The sequence below is a fragment of the Plectropomus leopardus genome, chromosome 2, assembly GCF_008729295.1.
Source record: "Plectropomus leopardus isolate mb chromosome 2, YSFRI_Pleo_2.0, whole genome shotgun sequence".
Taxonomy (NCBI): domain Eukaryota; kingdom Metazoa; phylum Chordata; class Actinopteri; order Perciformes; family Serranidae; genus Plectropomus; species Plectropomus leopardus.
In genome coordinates, this window is record NC_056464.1 from 8,382,458 (window position 1) to 8,403,979 (window position 21,522).

The following is a 21,522-nucleotide window of genomic DNA, read 5'->3' on the forward strand; positions in this document are numbered from 1 at the left end:
GGTGACTTTGCCTCTTTTTTTGTTGTGCCATCTTGTGTCTCTTCATAGTCATTTTTTGTTTCTTTTTGGCTGTTTTTTCCCTTTTGCAGTTATTTACTGTTTCTTTGTAGTGGTTTCATGCTTCTTCTAGATAATTTTGTGTTTTAGGACTTTTATGGTCATTTTGTCTGTCTTTGTAGTCATTTTGGATGTTTTGCCCATTTTGCAGTTATTTCGTGTCTCTTTTTTAGTCATTTTGTGTCTCTTTGAGGTAATTTTGTTTCTTTTTAGGTTGTGTTTTTGTGTCTCTTTATATTTTGTATCTCTTTTTGGTTGTTTTGCCCTCATTGCAATTATTATGTGTCCTTTTAAGGTCATTTTGTGTCTTTTTTTATTTTTATTTGTCTTACCTCATTTGTAGTTGTTATGTTTCCTCTATGCAGTTCCTTTGTATCTCTTTATTGTCTTTTTGTGTTTCCTCTTGATTGGTAAGCCCTAAAAAATACCCTTTAGTTTGCAGCAGTTGAACCAGAGTATGTGCACTATAGCACTACGAGGTGCATAGTTACATGCTCACTAGTGTGGGCTAAGTTAGCGTTAAAAGAGAAACCAAAGCTGACACTACACTCTGCATTTATCAGTTCTGAAGAAACTCAACCACATCGCACAAACAGATGAACAAAACAGAAACCACAACCCCCCGACAACTTTGTCAGTCAGGAGAACACAGAGAAAAGTGCAGTCATGTGTTCAGAGCAAGTTAAGGTTGACTTAATGACTCAGAACCCCCCATAACGCCCACAGCTCTTTGTCACAGTAAAATGCAAATGATCATACTCTTTGTGTTACTGATAATCCGTAATAATTTTATCAGTACAATCTTGTAAAGTTTGCTTTACTTTGCTTTTTTTTTTTTTAAAAAAAAAAAAAAAAAGTGTACAAACTGAAGTTATTTGACAAAAGAAAGTTAAAAACAAAGCCTCATTCATTCCTGTGTTTAGTCAAAAGGGCCGCAGCCTACAAAGAACTTTATCTCAATAAAATAATAAGACCTGATCTCCTGACAACAGACTAATGTCTTTGTGGTTTTATTTAAGAAAATGAGCCTATCTCTGCGGTTAGGTCATATGCAGTCTGTTAACTGTAGTTCCTTGTTAAAACTTTAGCAGATCAAAGAATTAAAAAGAAAAGCAGCAGCCACAGTGAAGAGCAACAGATGGCATTGGTTTTGGTGAGCTAGTGATGTGTCAGAATTATGGGTGCTGACTCATGGGTGTTAGACTAACCACCAAAAACGAAAACTTTACCAATGCACAAATACAATAATGCCAACTAGCTTGCTGTTGGTTAATACATTCTCGATCAGTCAAATAAATCGGTAAACTAATGACTGAACAATCACTGATTAGCATTCCTAGCCCTAATGTCGATAATTATAGTCAGTGCACTTTTCAGTATGATGAAGAAAACCAAATTTTAGCATTGTTGAAAAACTCCTCAGGATATTCTCACCTGTTCCTCCTATGACTAGCAGAGGAGAGCTAGCTTGTTGCTACAAGGGAAAGGCATATTATCTGTGTTTTACAATTAGGTTGCAACTCCCACTTAGCAGTGAACTCCCAGTTAGGCTGATTTGATATTATAGCTGGTGTTATGGAAGACACCAATCCATCATGCTCTCTAAATGTCACATTTCCAACTTGTTAACTGCCTGTTGTGTAAAAAGAAAAAAATGTCTACAATGTCTGGCCTCCATGTTCTGCTGTTGTTAAGGCCGGGTTGTGCTTGAAACAGTCAAGTCTGTACGAAAAGTTGTCCAGCCACACCTGAAGGCAACCTGAAATGCAATATTAACACCAGGGTGTGGACTGATGGACCCACAAATTTATTCTAAGATCCGATTGGACCTGGTAATTCTCAAAACTTGATTTTTAAAATATGTTCTGGTGTATTTTATGGACCTGACAAACCTGTTAATTAAAATTTCTACTAAAAAATGTTGTTCTCCTAGAAACAAATTTCATGTTGAACAGCCTACAACATGCCATTCTAAACCATTTTACTGTATATAATATTTAATATTTCAGATGTACTGCATGTCTTTATTTTAATTCTGTCCTATCGTCATCTAGGATATTTTGTTGTGAGCTGCTGTAACACTTGCCAGCAACCAGTTCATAATAGTTCTAAGCTGCTTATGTTGCATATGCAAATATTAATGTTTAAATCTCTGTCAGTATGGACATGCTACACATCTTTAGCTCTGTTAGATTCTACACAATTCAGTTGTGGAGGTCATTATATGGAAAGCATTAGCATCAAAGGACAATTCAGATTCAGCGGCATGTATGATAAACAAGAGAATTGAAAAAAGTCTATGCTCTTGAAGCAGCGCTTAACTCTGAAAAGCGTCAGTTCCTCAATTTTTCATATACCTTTACTCTGTAAGGGTCCACAGATCAAAAGAATCAAAAGGGTTTTTCATTAAATTAAACCAAGTTGTGAATATTGTCAGGCATACCATCCATGCTTCCTCCGCTCCACCTCCACCTGGCTAGCGCTTTTCACCTTCTTTTTACTCTTGTAAACTCGTCCTAAGTCGGCCTAATCATCATCCAAGTTATACACATAGTGCTTATGCATTTCTCCTGATCATAGCACTCCTCTCTGGTATTACACATGATGATAAACAGACCCGATAACTAATAGAACAGGGCCAGACTTCATTGACTATGAAAAACTTGGACCCTAACCCGTAAAGGTTGTGGGTTGGGTCCTGGTGTCCGAATAAACCCATAAAGACCTCAATGTCAATGTATCTTCATTATTTGCCCTGCTTTTCTCTGACTTTTTCTAGTTAGACTTCCTAACTAACTAAAGCTGCCATTTTACACAAATGTTCTTTTAATCTGCAACAGAAACTCTGTGATCATATGGCAAAAAAAACAACCCTCCACATCCGTATAAATTCATTTGCCACTGACTGTTAATCAACGCGTGTGAATGAATCAGCATCACCTATTTCTTCATTCCTTGTTGACTCATTTCCTTTCACTGTGTCTGGTATTGATGTAATATTTATGGCATCTTTGGGTACGGGGGAAGTCGGAAGTGCGAAATAGACATGTGTCAGAGCAGAGTGTGTGCTCATGTGTGTGCAGTGGGCGGGCCTCTGTGGGGCAGCCCCTGAACTCCAAGAGGAAAAGGGAGTAAAATGTGGTCTTTGTGATGTCTCTATCACTCAGTCACAGCGCTGGAGTTCCCAACACTAGTCTTTGTGTGATGAACTGACCAGCGACCACAGAACAACAGCACCTTATCAGGGCTTGTAGCTCTCTGTGCTCGCTTGGCAGCACAGACACACACACACACACACACACGCACACACACACGCGCACACACACACACACACACACACACACACACACACACACACACACACACACACACACACACACTCAGCACAAGGTAAAAGAAACAAACAAAAAATAAGGAAACTAAGTGTGTATTCTTGATGAGCTTATTCTTGGACTATGCACTATATGGTTCAGTACCCTTGACATCAAAAGGCCAAGAGAACAGAGAAAAAGAGGGGAAGGAAAGGAGAAGAAGGCTAGGCTTTTGTGTCTTCAGTCCTGAGAGCTCATTCTCTAATGAGGCCCAGTCAGCAACGCAAGGAAGCTTTGTTCAAGAACTGTGTGTGTCTGTTGCAAACGTCTTACCGACCTCTCTGATAAGAAAATAATTCAAGACCCCAAACACTCACATATGACTCTGAGACTTCTATCTGTCAGCGTGATCTTAAGGGTATTCAGTGTTTTGTTGGGAGGCCTTGATATTTCACTGAAAAGCTGTTTTTGAACTTCTCTGTAAGTCACTCAGGTAGTGGTAAATAAAAGAGGTGGGCTGTTGGAAAAGCAAACAAATGTTGCAAGCAGTGGTTTGTGAATCAAGTGAAAATTTGTGCATGTAGGAGTTCAGAAGTGTGGGAAGTCACATGGAAGGTGAGGCTCTTTTGAGGTTGAGGGCTGCAACTACATATTCATTTAATTATCGATTAATCTGCCAGTTATTTTCATGATAAATCTTCCAGCCTATAAAATGTAAAAAAAAAAAATAAAGAGAGAAATTGTGAAAAATGCTAATCAGAGTTATATAAAAAAAAAATGCAAAGTGACATCTTCAGATTGCTTTTTTTTTTTTTGTCCAATCAGCAGTACAACCCCCAAAGACTCCTCATTTACTGTAATAAATGATAATGAGAAGTAACAAAATCTTACATTTAGGAGGCTGGAACTAGCAGATGTTTTTGAAAAAATGACTGAAACAATTAATTAATTAATAAAATAGTTTTCTTTTTTTGTAATAGTAATCGATTAGTTGACTAATCGTTGCAGCTCTAGGTTCTTTGTTAGTTTTCATAAGACACTTTTTTTCAGCTTTTGCAGTATCATGGATTTCCAATTATTTATTTTGCTTATTTCCAGCAGACATCTGCATATGAGGCTCATATGGGATCTTTTATGGGAGTTTCCACTGTTTCAATAATGTTCCCTTGCCAACTGCCCACATGGGTTTACCAATAAGATGCTGATTTTGGGCACATACACACTTGGTACCCAGGCAAACCCAGCATGACCTACGTGGGGCCAACTTTGGTAAACCCATCCATGTGGTCAGTTTGCATGGGGCCTTATGGAACCCTTGGACAGTCCCATAAAGGGTCCATTTTTCTGCCCATTTATTACATCCGTAGACTCCACATTCAAATGTTGGCTGGGCTATGTGCTTAATTGACAGCATAATTGGCCTATGTATCTTTCATCACACCTGAATTTCCCCAAATTTTCTGATTGAGTGCTCCTTGTCACAATGGATCAATAATTTAAACTGCTAAGCTCATTACACCAATAACTTCCATGGCTCATGTTCTCAGCTGCACACAACTCGCAACACAATACTAGATTCAGTGCCAACTAACGTTCCAAAACAGATACAGACAGCAGATGCACATGCAGTTCTGTTTATACTATATTGAGCATTCACACAGTACCCTCAATCCCCTCACAGACATGGGCTGATGATGGCATTTAAGTAATGCTGAGCCTCGCTGCTGTGCAGACGCAGAAAGCGTAATTGGAGACTGATAGGACTTTCACCCATAGAGTGTGCTCTACCCTTTTCATTACGCAAGTTATACATACAGTGTTTAGGCATTTTACTTGATTTTACCACTGATCACAGGTCTTCTCAGATCCTCTCTGGTAATACACATAATGATAACCAGACTGAAGACCTAAGAGAATGGGGCCAGACTTGACTGACGATGAAAAAACTTGGACCCTAACCTGTACAGGTTGCGGATCGGGTCCTGGGGTCCACGAAGACCCATCAAGACTTCTATATCAATGGATCGTCATTATTTTTATTAATACCACACTACAGGTCCATAGCATTGCCATCCTCTTTCTATTTTATCAGACACATAAAACAGTTTTTGTTTGCTTGTTTGGCCACGGTTAACATGTGGCGGTGTGTATGCTGATGCGTGTATGATGGTAGATGGTGATGTATGACTGCTTTTTGGGACTCTAATTTACTACAGCTACCATTCAACACAAATGCTCCTTTCATCTGAAACAGAAACTCTGTGATCATATTGCAAAAAAAAACCCCCACATCTGTATAAATTCATTTGCTACTGACCGTTAAGCAGTGTGTGTGAATGAATCAGCATCACACTTGAACGCGGACCCCTTCTTTTTCCCCAAGTTCTTTTCACAGATTCAATCGATAAAGAAGCTTTTATCTGGGGAGGTTATCACTCCTTTAATAGACCATGTGAATATTGTATGTAGTTAGTGTTTTCAGATGTTGCTTAGGTTTAAGCCAGCTGACTACGAAGCTACACCACAATAAATGCGGAATAATGCAATGTCAATATTCTATAGTGGTGTCTCCTTCCTCTTTGATATTTTCTGCCATGATTTTGATTTTTTTTTACAAAACTCTATACAACTGCGAATTTAGAGATGCTCAAAATAAATTTCTCTACAGTGAAATCTAATGTAAATTCTGCCCCTGTCAATGCCAGTACATGTCTTGGCACATTTGGTGTCTTAAGTAAGCTCTGGGTTGATAAACTGGGTAGAAAACCTGATCAGTGAGCTTCACAATGATTCATATAGCCATATTTTTTAAAGTTCTTTTTTAGAAACCCTGTAACGCACATCCTTAGTTTCACATAGTGTTAAATATATGGCAGACTGCAAACACAGCTTCAAAACAGCTCCAAAGTGTAGCCAGTCTTCAAAAAACAGCAGTAACACACCAAACAAATTGTAGCCAGTGGGCCAAAATTATTTCATACAAGAGATGAATTTTAGATCTGATTAGACATTTACTGCAACTCCATATGGGAATGTAGCATTGGGTATTTAATGTACCCAGTCATATAAGCCACAAAAGCAGCTTGTGCAACTGCGTCCAGCTCAAATAAACACAAGCGCATAACAGTGCATGGCAAGAAAGATTATATTTTTTTTCTTTTTTTTTAAGCCATAAAGAATCCCAATATGTTGAGTTATTTATCACAAATTACAGTTTATGACGGCCTAATTCATCTTCCATCTGTATTGGATTTTCTCTCAGATTAAAGAAGTGATTTTATTTTAAATGAGGATCAGAAAAAAAACATGAATAAAGACTATTCAAATCATTACTGATTTAATAATCAGGGTATTGTGTCTAAGGCTAGGTTGAATTTTGACAGGGTCCTCTCTTCTCAGTTAAGAGTGATATTAAACATTAGTAACAATGGAGTCTGATTCTATCCTGTTGTTCTCACTCTGTTGTCTACGTGGCATATCCTGGCCACTGCTTTGTTGTTATTCTGACCTCACTTTCTCCACTTTCACTCACTCGTCCTGAAAATCATAACGAAAGATAAACTTTGTTCGAAAGCATCATGAAGCCATTGAATACTCATATCGCACCACTATCACACCTGTTAGTGTTCGATTGGTATCATGCACATCGGGGCTGTCGACAGTTACCTGAAACAGCATACTAATTATGCAAATGAAGCGCCTGGACGGTGGGAATTGAAGAGGCTCTTTGTACTTGCCCTCTTGAGAGGAGAGATGGGCATAGGAGAAGGGGGGTTGGCTGGGCCAGAGGTAACAGAAGAGTAGAAAAGACCAGGCTTTACTGGTGCGAGAGAGACACTCACTATGACTTGTGTTCCAGTGAGGGAGCGCTGCTGGATCTCCTCACGTCCACTCCTCCCGACCAGGTCAGTACTGAAAACTTCAGGTTACAGGTTGAAGTATGTTTTATTAAATTTAGTTTTTAACTTTGAAATTCTTTGAGATCTTTGAAATTAAAAAAAAAAAAAAAGTTTTTCCTTAACGGCAGTTCTGCACAAAGTTTAACCTTTGAAACCTGGAATCACATCCCTTTTCTTGTGCTGCTTTCCGATGACTTTCCGAAGTATTTAAACCTTTGAACCCTGAGCACACTGGTGCGCTTTCTTTCCGAAACATTAGAAAGATTACAAATTGAAAGAAATTATTAGATGAAGAGGATTGTTTTTTAAAAAAAGTGAGGTTAATTGTCTAGGAAAAAAATGCTAGGGGAAAAAGGGGGGAAACTTCATTTATAATTATCACAATTGCATATTACAAAATAATTATTTTTAAGCACCTTTTCCGGCTCATTTCTGTGTTTGTTATTATTATTATTATTGTTGTTATTAATCATTTAATTTTACTTTTTTTCTTTATGATTTCTGAGATAATTTTTTGTATTTTTACTGATTTCTTGCTAATTTTGGGGTCATTTCTTCTTTCATTGCTCATTGCCTTCTTCCCGTGTTTTTGAAAGAAAGAAGAAGAAGGCCAGGTTTCGTAGGGTGAATTTCATGAAAACTCACATTGCTTGCTTTTTTCTGGTGAGCGGAGTCCAAGCAAAGCAACATCCCTCAGTGATTGTCAATCAAAAGAGTAGATTTTGGCAGATTCAAAAGAAAAAGATTTGAGATGAGATTGAGTGTCTTACAGTGATGTTTCTGGGCGTGATCAGCCATGCCCTGTGGGCAGAAAGGCACTAGAGCTTGCGCGGTGAGCCGAATTGTTTTATCATCCCTAAGCAAATACTGCTAACTGTGAAACATTTCCCCAAACATTTGTTTATACATCAGTTCACACTTGTCCTAACACAACTTCACAGCAGGTTGGTAACTTACTGCAAGTGCTCTGTCATGGAACGCAGTTGACAATGGAGCAATGTGAGAAAATGTATTGCAACTGCTTCCCTATCGAGTGTGATGGGACTGACTGTGGAAATATGCAAAGATTACAGTTTGAGATTTTTTGTTGCTTTTTTGTTGTTGCTGTTTGATAGAATGTTGTGCTTGAGCCAGTTGACTGAGACGTTTTGTGGTTGTCTGCCGTTGATACATTCCTGCGGGGAACCTTCTGCCATTACAGCTGTCAGTCTCGGGGTTGACAATGTCTTTATTTGTTTATCAGCGAGTAAACCCCTTTAGATGTCTAACACTTTATCCTGCTGCTCTCAACTGCTGAGACGAGCTCCTGGCACTCTCTCTCCGTCTATTGTGCGCTCTTTGCTATTCTGCCTCAGGCACTAGTTGGAAAGCGCCATGAACGGTATAAACCCAACAAGCTGCTTCTGTCGAGGGGGGGAGAAAAGAAAACAGTGAGAGAAAGAAGAAAGAAACAAAGGAAGAAAGGAAAGAAAAGAAAGGGAGAACAACAGAAGAGATTTGCAATGCCAATCCCCTGGGGGGGAAATGTTGGGTTTTACGTGTTGCAACTTGTTGGGTAACTGAAGGTTTTGTGTGAAGTGATTCTTGTGTCGTGGGAAGTGTAAGGTTTCAGTGTTGTCAACGTTCAAAGGAGAGGAGCTGATTTTTATCTGAGGACAGAGGCATGTTCCCTCTGTCCTCTGTCATCCTCCATCGCCTCCATCTCTGCTGCAACAGGAGCATTCACTTCACAGCAGGGGACGGAACAAGTGTACTTCTGTAACAGCACAGCTATTACTGTGGTCAGACTGACAGTGAGACACAGTAGGCTTCTTTTTTCAAAGGCTCAGTTCACCAAAATAACAAAAACCCCTTTCCCTCTTACTGATGCCTATCATACACTAGAAGACTTTAAAGTATTATCGATAGACTAAAGTCTGACACCCTCTTACTTTAAAGTTACTGTGTGACTATAAGGGCTGGGCGATAAAAGTATAATGATAACTTTCTCAATATAATTTTCTTAAATAGTAATATAATAAATGTTCGATAAATCCACTATATAATTAAACCATGCACCTTAAACGCCACTTACCACCCACGATTTACCTGAAGAAGAAGAGCAGCAGCAGCAGCCATAGAAGAAGAAGAAGACAACGAGACCAGGGTACCAATCCATCGGCCACCTTTTGCCGGCCACCAATGCGTACGGCAATGTTATAATGTTACAACAATTAACATGCATAAAGTTAGTATGATTGTTTTGACAATGGAAACATTGCAACTGTGATTGAATTTGCCAAATAACTTTAGCTACAGTATAGCTGCAAAGTTTACTCATCTAATGCTAAGGGTATGTCAGCAAGTTAAAGAGGTAGTTCAACCAAAAAGTGAAAATTCAGTCATTATCTACTCACCCTCATGCTGATGGACAGTCTGGTAAAGTTTTATAGTCCACAAAACACTGCTGCAGTTTCATGGGGAAAAAGCCATTGCATTCTTCTCCCAAACAATTAAAGCAAATGGTGACCAGGATTCAAATGTTAAGTCAAGTGTTCTGAAGCCGTGACATGGCAAGTTGTTTTTAAAAACGTCACTGGTGTGTCATGTAGCCTGTAGCTCCTCGGTAGGAGCTGCATTCGCACACACTTGCGAACAAAAGCTTTCGGTATCTGCACGCCAGTATTTACATGCAAGAGACCTCTGGAGCTTGCAGCAAGTCCCTTTGGACTGAGTTTTATGACTACTAAGGATCAAATGATCGAAGTATGCTCGGCAAGATCAAGCATGCAACAACTGAGGTAAAACTCTCATGATTTTAATCCGACATTGGTTAATTGTGACAGTGAAATAGCTTGAAAGGTCGCTTGGTATAAGACCGGTCTGAAGATTTCCCAGAAGTTGATTACAATGTTCTTGTACACAGATGTGTTGGATCAAAATCTCCTCACTCTCAAAAAGAAAAAGAATCCTGCACTCTCACTTGCAATCACTTGCACTTTTATTACCTGTCGGACCTTTATTAGATCAAATCCATGTTTATTTAAATACAGGTTGATCAGTTTTTAATTATTATTTTTTAAGTTGTTGTTTAGTGTCTACTGTTAAACCCAAATTTGACAGTGATTAGCACAGAAATGTGTCACATTGTATTTGTTGCCATTGCAGTGTACACAGTGGTTTTTGTCTTGTGCACTTTCACTTGTCACATCATTATGTTGATGGCTGATTGACAAAGATCACACCCCTTTTATTACCCAACAATGCCTGATTCCTCTAACACACTGATATGCACTGGAAGCAAAACATAGTCTCACCTGTTCAGGCGGTTTATTCTCTTCTGGAGGTAAACTCACCACTAGTTACTCTCTTATTGTATATATTTAACATGAGAACATTGTTGCAGGAGTCTAATAGTAGTTCTGGTCACTTTGCTCTGCTTCATTTAGCTCAACAGCTGCTCTGAAGTCTGCTTTATTGTGATTTCTTAGCGGCATGTGGCAAGTGCCTATAAAAGACGAACAACACCATAGGTGGTCGGAAAACTGGCCTCAATCAGATAACCTCGAAAGAAGGCGACGCTATTCAAATCATGCAACACACACACACACACACACACACACACACACACACACACACACTCCATACATATATACATACATATGTACACAGGGTCAGGTTCCACATGGGTGCAGTCAGCTGCACACAGGCTAAGTGTGTGCTTAAGTAGATGAGACTGATGTGGAGAGAAGCCATAACCTTGACTGTTTCCTATTGTTCTTACCAAATGTGAGGCATTGTTTAAAAAAAAAAAAAAAAGCCTTTGTGCTTGTAAAACACACACACCTTGACGCATTCCTTGCTGTCAGCGGCCCTGTGGGTCGCTGAGATTCAATGCATACCTCTGCATAGGGTGACACACAAACACACACGCACACAGTCTGTGCAGAGGCGTGTGAAAGCCACCTGTGGCAGCTCTACAGTCCAGCCCTCTGTGGAACGTGGAGGGGAGACCCAGGAATAACTCGCCGTGGGACAAAACTCTGTGTGTCGCCACTGCCAGCCTGACCCTCCCCCCTCCCCTCGTAACACAATCAACCCCTCGCTGATACCGACGTGGGCTGCTGCACTGTTGGTTAAACACTTTCTCACCTCTCCGTCTTCATCCCTCCATCCTCATTCCCTCGTAATGCTCTGCTAAAAAAAAACCAAAAAAACACAGCACCTGAAAATAGCAATCAGACTGGATTAGGCTGATATGGATCCTTGTGGGTGTGCTGATAGCTGATATTTTTTTTCCACTGGTTACCACAGATGAAATGTATCATTGTGTTGGAAACCGCATTTAGATTGTGAGACGGATATTTTTTGTCAGGGACATTTCAATTTTGGACCTGAAAACAAGATTTTGGCCCAAACTCAGACACATATCCGCACACACATAACTGAGTGCGATATCGCGTTCAAAGTCAGCAGTAGTCAAGCAGGTGGCATCAAATGAGTCTGAGTGCTGTTGTTCCTCCCGGCTTGCAGCTGTATTTAATGTGCTAGGAGGCTTTTTAGTTTCCATCAGCTGTGTGAAATGGTTTTATTATGATTCAGAGTCTAAATACACACACACACACACACACACATACACACACAGGTATAAATACACAAGCATCCGTGCATGTTTAGAACCCTGGCAGACAGGTGGCTTTGTGTTGAAATGCAGTAACAGTATTATGTATTTGGCAGATTGTTGGTTGTCGGAGAGCACTGTGCCAAACTCCATAAAGATGTTTCATTAATGCGTCTGTCCTTATTGGTAAAGGTGCACACACAGCTGGCTTCTTCTAACAGAAAGCACCATGCAGGAAGTAACCAGCAGTGGGTGTAAAAGTTGATTAAAACAGTAAAGTGCATCCACTTCATCTAGATGGTTAATTAGGATTTTTGGCTAGCAATTCAGTGTCATTGTTTTGAGACATTTTAGTTGAATAATGTGGTGCTATGATAATACTGCTGTGTTTAGCAATATTCATTGTCTTAATTACTTTGCCAATTTTCAACCAGCTGTGTAATATAATAATGTGCGTAGTAACTGTGGTAAACTTCTCTCTATGTCTTCAGATTTTACATCTGACATCTTTGTAAACCTGAGGGTTGAGTTTAGCAGCAGTAGAAATGTCACTTGCAGCACTACTTATACGGATTTTGGTCCAGAACAGTGCTGCTAGAGGGCAGTACCAAAATATGTAAGAATATTGTTGTATCATTATTGAAGGCAGCCTATAGACTTTTTGACTACAAGAAGTGCTATGGAGCAATGTTTTGATAAGTGGGAGTTTTCTTTTTGTGTATGTAGGCTTGTCTTGGTAATTAAGTTAAAGACCAAGCTTACAACATATGAACGTGACCTCGATCATTTTGCTGACCTTGATTTGGTGTTCAGGCCATAGGTTTTTTTGTTTAGATAAAAATGTCACCAACATTTTAAACAACATGATGTGAAAAATATACAGCTGAGTTTTCCCAGCTGTAATAGTACAGCAGTGATTATCCCCCTTTTAGCCCCTCCACTTATGCCTATTTGTGTCCTAATAAAAACAAAACAACACTTTAAAGATGATACAGTGTAGCTTACCGGTAGCCTGTAGCTGCACTTTTGGAGATGGAGAGGCACAGTCTTGATGGTTATTTGCTAAAAAGTGAGTCGATTGTAGTTTTAACCTCTAACAACTTCATCCCCAACTCTGTAAATCCACCAGCAAACTCCCAGGCCATCCATCCCTGGATATGAGTTTAGCACACCAGCACGATTATGGTGGCAACTTCGCTAAACTTTCTATTAGTCGCAAGAAGCATCACTTGAAATTTTGTTTTAAGTCTCCAACGGAATTATTTTGGGCCACTTCTATATAGGTACTAAAATATTATATGCACTCTCTTGACTGTATTAGCAGGTGTTATTAAGTATAACAGTAACAATTGAACAATTGAAAGTTTATTGCTCTCTGAAAGGGTGTACTTGCATTATTATGCCATTATCATTATACCAGTGGCATAAAACGCTCTCAAAATGACAGAAATATTGTTTATCGCAATTATTGCTGGGACAATATATTGTCCAATACAAGTAGTTCTGCCTGTCTATACGTTAATGAGCATGTAGGTGATGTAATTCCTGCTGTTTCATGCTATTTTACTGATTGACAGTTTGTGGCAGTAAAATGCCAAGAGAAATAGCATTGTCCAAATGCCTAAGAAGAATGATGCTAGTTAGCAAACATGGATGTAAACAAGGCAGGTTTCAGTCCGTGTAAACAAACAGCTTTGCATTTGAGGAAGGAAATGCACTAAGAACATTTGTTAGGTCTCCAGGAGACACACAATGTGGTTTGGTAAGAAACAAAGAAAGTAAACACAACAGTTTACTAACAAGAAAACTCTGTACCTTTAATTCTAAGAAGGTTTTCATTGCAGAAGAACAATAGGTTAATTGTGTTAAGCTATCATCCACAAATACAATCAAAGTGCATTAACTTGTGTTACTTGCTTGTGGTTTACTCTGAATTTCTTTTGTGTTTAGATTCATTGATTCATTACACACACACACACACACACACACACACACACACACACACACACACACACACACGCATATATACATCACTGAGGTTTGGAGCCTTGGACCCTGGCAGACAGGTGGCTTTGTTCGGAAACACAGTATGCAGGCTGGGAGAGCTGGGTGAAGTGGAGGGGGGGCTCTAATCATTATTATGCTTTCCGCAGAACGGTGGCGCTCCGCATTTTTTTGCCGTGTTCCCGAGTTGGTCGGCACATTCCGCTGGCATTGTTATCCGGCCTGTTTCCTGCGGCCGGCGGCTTTTGTCAGCCTCTCCCCCATTGTCCCGGCTTCCTTTGTTCCCCGGCTCCAACAATGGCTTTTTTTCTGCCTCTTAATATATATGTGCACTTTTTGCCCTTGTGTGTTCTGTTTGTTTTGTTCTGCTGTCTGCTGTGTTTTTCTTTCCTCCCGCTGCAGAGCTGGGAAATAACACACACACACACAAACATACACGCACCAGCCCAAGTTGATATGTTCAAGTTCACTGTGGTTCAAACCTCCCTCACTCAACCTGTCCTCTCTTCCTTTCTCTCCCTTTCTCCCTCACCGAGGCGTTGTCTGTCTCCCTCCCCTACAGCCTCCTATTATTCACTGTCACACACAAACACACACACACACACACACACACACACACACACACACACTTACTTAGACAATAAGCCTGGCTGTGACTTTAGGTGGTGGTAACACAACCACCACCTAACCTTTGACCTTGACTTCAGCAGTGACCTAAAACAGCGGTTCTCAATCAATCTTTGTCATGAAATAGACCTTGAGACACACATCAGACACCAGAGATGCCTTGTGAAGAGGTTTTTGGGACTTCTTTTTTTACAAACTGATCTGCATCACTTCAACATTGGGTTGCACTGTGAGGAGAAGACAGTGGTGACAATGAAATCCATCATTAGAATAACCAGTCTCATACATTTGGTAATTGGGATGATGAGCAGCACTAAATTACAAAATAAGCTTATTTTAAAAAAAGCTTAAATTAAAAATGTCTTTATTTCTAATTTCTGCTGTTTCATACATACATTTTTATCCTGTTTAGTAAGAATAAAAGTCCTGCTATGTCTACAGGCTGTCTTCATGAATTCAGTAACATACATTTTCACAGAACTGAATTCATCACTACATTAATAGAGCAATTGATACTCACCAACTCTGCGGCTTTTTTTTCTTTTGTAACTGAAACACCTGTTTTACTCACTAATACATTCAAATAGGTTACTCCAGCCACCTCAGTGTTTTTATAAAAAAAAATTACCTGGCCTTTATAATGGAGCAGCCTTTTCTTAGGGCAATCGTGTTGGCCCAGCACAGTCTCATAGAAATGAATGAAATGAACAGGATCTCTTGACAATGCATTATGTGCTGGTGGGCTTAAACTGTGATAAAATATCAAAAAAAGTATATAGTAAATTGCAAAGGGTGAATGATAAAGTTCACCTCTGACCTTTCCCTCTTGCGTTACCATGAGGCTTGACATTTGTGGTTCAGAGTGAAATGTGACAGTTATTGGATGGACTATAATGACATTAACTACAGATATTCATGGTCCCAAGAACATAAATTCTAATGACCTGATGATACCCCGAATTTTCCCCCAGTACCGCCAGCAAAGTATTCTGTGAAAATATGTCAACACCTGCTTGACTGGTGAACTCTAGTAGACACTCATGGTCCCTAGAGGATCGATTTTATTAATTTTGATGCCCTGTCCTTTCATATTTAGCCCCATTATCAGGACAGCGTTTGTCCAATAGTTTGACCAAATACCTGCAAAATGAATGGCATTCCCTCCAGCCTCAGCCGTAATTTGTGTTTAGTGCTAATCAGCAAATGTTAGCATAGCTGTAGACTCTTAGTCTTGTCCACGGAGTCAACCAGCTCTTCTTCAAAAGTTGTTTTAACTTGCTCTTCCTGCAGAGTTTTCTCTTCTCACATAACTAGGTGAAAAAGACAGAAACAGAAATGAACACCTGCAGGAATGACTTGACATTATTATTTGTCAATGTTATAAATTATTAAATTAATAGTACTTGAACTCTGCTCTTTGCTGTAATTATATCAAGTACCAAATGAAAATTGACATGGCAAATGGCCAAACCTCACCACACCCAAATGACACATTTTTGTCTGTTGTGTTTGTCTTTCAACAGGATGGTTGAGCCCAGCCCTCCAGCACTGCACCTCCTCTCTGGCGGGGATGTCAGCATGGCGTGTGTTGGTGTCAAAGTAGAACAGGAGGAATCCGGCGGAGGGGGTGGTGTCATTACCAATGCTGAACCTCCTAAGACGTCTCCCTCATGTGATTGGTCAGGGAATCATCCACTGGAGGCCCGCCAGTTGACCCCACCGCTCTCCCGCTCCCCTTCGGTAAGGATATTAAGGAAGGCATGCACGGAGTGAGAAAGGTTGAAGACAGGCATTTTAGTAAATGTAGGCAATGTCAGAGATTGATTTGTCAAAGTAAAATGTGCTTTGCCTTATCCTGCTCTGATGCCTTGTTAGTTGATGGTCTTTTTCTTTGCTTTGACAGGAGGGCTCTCCAGGTAAGGAGCTGCCTCATAGGCAAAGCCCTATGGGACTGAAGGAGGCCAGGACACATGATAGACCAGAAGGACAATCCAACTTCAAAGAAGGTCTGTCGTCTCTCTTTAATGACTTGCACTTTGGTGCATTATGGAACTGAAAAAGTATCCTCTGTATATGAAGTTGAAGGCATATGTTATTTAGAAGAACCAGGGTTGTGAAGACTGAGTGTTAATTAGGGTAGAATGTAAGCAGCTTGACATTCTTTGTTTTGGAAGAAATACCATGATAACTGTAAGATGGACTGCCATGCAATTTGCAACAGATGTCCACAGTCCTAATACCTGGCTAAATACCTTACCTTTTACCTTAATTCACCTGCAAAACTTCAGCTGGACTTTGTGTGAAGTGCATCTTACCATGTTGACTTTAGCATTTAGCACAAAGCACCGCTGTGCTTAAGTACAAACTTGAAAAACCCCCTAGCATGGCTGCAGACTCTGTTATGATAATGCTATGCACGCAGCGGTGTTAGTTTCTTTAACGGAAACTATGACTAAATACTTTCACCAAAGTCAAGTCCCTTTTTTCTAAGAGGAAGTGATGACAAGATGGCACCAAGGCCATAACACTATCTATAACTAAATCAACGTGTAATATTGTTAACAAAAAAACATACTGAAATTAACAAAAGATAGAGACAAATATTTTTGATAGTTTGTAGTTATAGAGTAGTTTCCTCTGCTATGCGCCCCATACACTAACAGCACATACTGAGCAGTCAGGAGGACTCTGGGTTACCTACGTAAGTTTAAGTTAATGAAAACAAGCGCAAGAGCTTTGGCCTGTACAGCTACAGTTGTGAATACAGTATTAGGCCAGAGGGCAGTTGTAAAATGGTGTTGGTTCAAAATGAATATGCAGATGAAGGCATGCTCCACAACTGGATGTATTCCTCAAATTGATACCAGACTACTAGACACTTTCTCCAAATCTGCATTCAGCCTGTGTTTTATTAGCAGATAATAATAAAATAAAATCTTATGTGAACCAAGTTTGACTAATATGAGAAATTAGTGGTTTAGGCAGGGCTAGACTGACTGAAAAGATTAATAAAATCTGATGATTAATAGTTATCTTTGACTAAGACAAGACTAATTTGACTTTTAGTCAACTATAAAACAGGATGAGGTTGACTAAATGTGATTAAAAAAAACTAACAAGGACAGTTAACACAGGACTAAGACTGAATAAAGAAAGGTTTGATAAATTTAATACTACACCGCAGTAATTGGTGCGATCTGACAACGCTGCAACAGTGTTACAAAAAGGCCTGATGGCACAAGAAACTCAATGGTCAGGTAATCAGATACATTGTAAACATCATAACCAGTGAAAAGATGAAAATGAGATCCAGGTTACAAAAAACAATTCTGTTTCAATACTTATTTTCAATACTTATACTTACACTGTTCTAAGTCACTGTGTATTCAGTATTCTGAGGGAATAAATGTTTTTTAGTCAGTTTCTGTTAAATTAGGTGCAGCAGTGTATGTGTCTGTTACAGTCCATTGATCTCAGGATTTAATCAGTAAGGACACTAACACTGGAGGACGCCAAAGTTGGACATTTTACCCACTCCGCACATCGTTTTTTTTTTAACATTTAAAATGCAAATCAGATCAATGATAACAGCAGTTGATTCGTCTTTTTATGATTTAGAACATGTTCCTACAGCACTCAGTAGCATGAGAGGCCCTGAACTGACTTGTATTTGGATCTTCACTTAATTCACCTCAGCAAGAACTCACCATTCACCAAGCATTGGTATTGGTGTAGCTTCATAGTCTGTCTCCTTTTTTGCACCTCCGTTTTATTTCTTTCTATGGGAGTCTTTCTCTCCTACTCAAATATACACACATCCATACAATTTTCTCACCAACCAGACTTCGACGACTCCATATTTTATGTGTTTAAGTGCACTACATTCAGCTGCTATTCAGTGTTAAACAATGCAGTCTGCTGAAAATCAATGCGTAGAAGTGACAGTTTGTCTAGCGGAGCGAGGGTGTTGTTTTGGTTCCTGAATGGGCTCGGGGGGAACGGGGTGCTTTTTTTTTTTTTTTTTTGTCTGATTTTGTTCAATCCCTCACATGTGGAGTGAAAGGCTGCTCTGCCGAGCCGCTCCCGAGACTCTCCCTGCCCTCGAGTCTTTCACCAGCCTGCACTCCTCGCCTTAAATTTTTCTCAAATTCTCTCCACTAGCTGACCTTGGATTGTTCTCTGTCCAAATATCGATCCACTCAAACACTCAAAACTTCTCCCAGAGGCACAAACAACCTCTGCCCCACGCCACCTCAAATGTCTTCTTCAATCAATGCCATTAGGAAGGCAGAAGAGAGGCTGAAAAAGTAGTTTGGTGTCAGATAGATTTTATTTGACAGAATATATTTTTCACGCCATCTAGTGCAGCCCATTGCAGCTCAGCTGAGTACCTGTTGTGTCCTGTTAACAGTAATGCCTACCATTGAGAAGCTGCTGAATGCTGACTGGAAGGAGAAACTTCTGGATAAAAGCACAGTGGGGGCAGGACAACTGAAAGGTCAGCTTTCAAACACTACTAACACCTTTATACCATTTATACACCACTTATAAACCATTATTTCCAACACATTACTAATTGAGTGTGCAAATATCTGCCATATTTTTTTCATTTGTAATGATTCTCATTTGCTTTGTTAACTGAAATGTAATGTAACACTTTTCAAAAGATACCAGGCAGCGTGCACTGATTTGATAGACTATTGCTTGGATCATTTCACTGTCAAAACTGTTTGTTTCAACAGTTTTGTTTAAAGCTCTGTATACAATGTGCAATTTTGGGGTTGTCCCAGACGAAAGATGACCATCGTGACAGAAACGTGGCGACATCTTTATTCATGGGCCTACGTCGCTTAGTGAGACAGGTTCAAGAATGACGGTTGTCACGATCTTGCGATCGAAGACGGCCAGGGATAAAATTCTGACAGTGTCAGAAATTCACGATGAGCATCTCGCTGTGTGACTGCTGTTACGACCCACGTCTACAAACCAACCAAGAGACATGCAGCATGAAATGACGCTCTGATTAGTGCGACACTGGCGCTGATGCTAGTAGGTGCTAATATTTACTTTGAGCTTTCGTTGCAAAATGACCAAATTGGCTCTTTTCCCCAGCCAAGACCGCGTCCACATTCTCCTCCTCCCCCTTTTCAGACTTTTGTTGACACATAAATGCCACTGTAGTGAGGGCTTGATTCATGTTTGTTTACATTTTTCCCTTGATGGATGACGCACGCCCAGAGCAAGTACACCAAGCTTCGGGATGGCAAATTTTGTTTGACGTCCAGCAGCAAACACACAGTAGCCCAACATAGAATGTAGGGCCATTATTTTTTGCTGAACTTAACCCAGCAATATTTTTAATATTTGTCCAAACCTGGCCTGAACTGTCACATCCCGTCGGGCTCCGGTCAGTGTCCACACTTTTTAAAATTGTAAAACTCTAGAAACACACTTTACCACCAAACACTGATCATGACACAGTTTGTCCTGACATTCAGTGCAAAAGGAGTTTTTGGAGAAACCTGACCCTCTGACCTTTTCCAGGTACCCCAGAGGCTCTGGCAGAGAAGGAGCTCCAGTTGTTGATGATGATCAATCAGCTGAGCGGTCTGAGGGAGCAGCTACTGGGCGCCCACTCTGAGCAGAGGAACATGGCCGCCCTGCTGCTGGAGAAACAGCAGCAGCAGATGGAACTTGCTAGACAACAGCAGGAACAGGTACCAGTGACAGGTGTCCAATCAGAACACCAGAATCCATGCATCTACCATCGTACTCATCAAAACATTCAAATTTCTGCGTGGTCACTGTCTGTTATCTTGATCAAAACTAGAATGAACCTTTCTGACCAAACAGACCTGGATTCCCAGGAACTAAATCAGTAACTCAAAGTCCCCTCTGTGCTCTCTTGTTTGTGTTTTGACTGCATACGAAGAAGCATTGAGAACAGGCAAATTAGGCAGATGAAATTAAAAGCCATCTTTGTTTGAGATGTCATTTTTTGAACACGACGAGACAACAGCACATTGTGTTGTTCTTTGTAATTCACTGCTGCACGACTGTGTGATGTTTGAATGGATGGAGGAAATGTGCAGCGGTGGAGAGGGAGACAGAGACGCCAGAGAGGCGAGACACCTGTCGCCAAAGAGATAATCAGTTGATTTTATTTTAGGCCTTTTTTGTAAATGTGCGTTGTTTTTGTTTTTTTTTTTTATGCTTACACTTGTTCTCCTTATCTTACTAGCTGACTAGAAATAGAAACTCAGCAAAAAAATAATGACATTTAAAAGTCAGCAACATAAGAAGTAATTCTCATCACTTGTGCTGATATTTATTCTGGTGACTGCTGGTGGTTCTTAACATCTGAATGGTTTCACACACATGTCTGGAGACTTGTCTCACTGTAACCTGCACACTTGGCCTTTCTGTCCCACAGCACTCGTTAACGTTTTCCAACATGTTGAGCTGAATGCGCCCACATCAGGGACTATTTTCAAAAACAGCAGAAAGACCTCACACATAGTAAAAGTTCCTCAGTGTAAGCAGATGGTCCACTTTAAGTGCTGTAGCTTATTAGTCTGATTCAGGCAAACAAATACCCCTTTCCACCAAAATTAGCACAGGCACACAGGTTTGTTAGATAGATAGATAGATAGATAGATAGATAGATAGATATTATTGATCCCCACAAAAATGACTTGATACGGCAGCCCCATTCCCAATCAAGCACAACGACAGGAGACATCAAATTGTAGAACCTACACATCTACATCATCACATGTTAAAGCAATTAAAAGTATACCTAGTGTGTAAAGATAAAAAATGTGTTATATTCAATGTCGCTGGTGTGCAATGTGGCTTTTCTAAAATTACAAAAACTAATTGCCTATATAAATATGATCTAAATAGTATCTAAAATAGCATTCCTAAAAGTCTAAAATATAAAAATATAAAATTAAAAAGTACCTGTATTAATATTAAATATATGTACATGCACACATCTACCCAATCGACATTATTATATACA

The 21,522-nt window shown here is 39.9% G+C and overlaps 1 protein-coding gene across 1 annotated transcript in view; it reads left to right on the forward strand.

Moving 5' to 3' along the window:
- The first annotated feature begins 7,250 nt into the window (after window positions 1-7,250).
- The window catches only part of LOC121952689 (transcription factor SOX-13-like), a 37,748-nt gene continuing 23,476 nt past the window's right edge, over window positions 7,251-21,522 (forward strand). The window contains 5 exon segments of the mRNA XM_042499500.1: window positions 7,251-7,273; window positions 16,022-16,238; window positions 16,402-16,504; window positions 18,910-18,996; window positions 20,043-20,215. Coding sequence (XP_042355434.1) covers window positions 16,023-16,238; window positions 16,402-16,504; window positions 18,910-18,996; window positions 20,043-20,215 — 579 coding nt within the window. The 5' untranslated portion in view covers window positions 7,251-7,273; window position 16,022.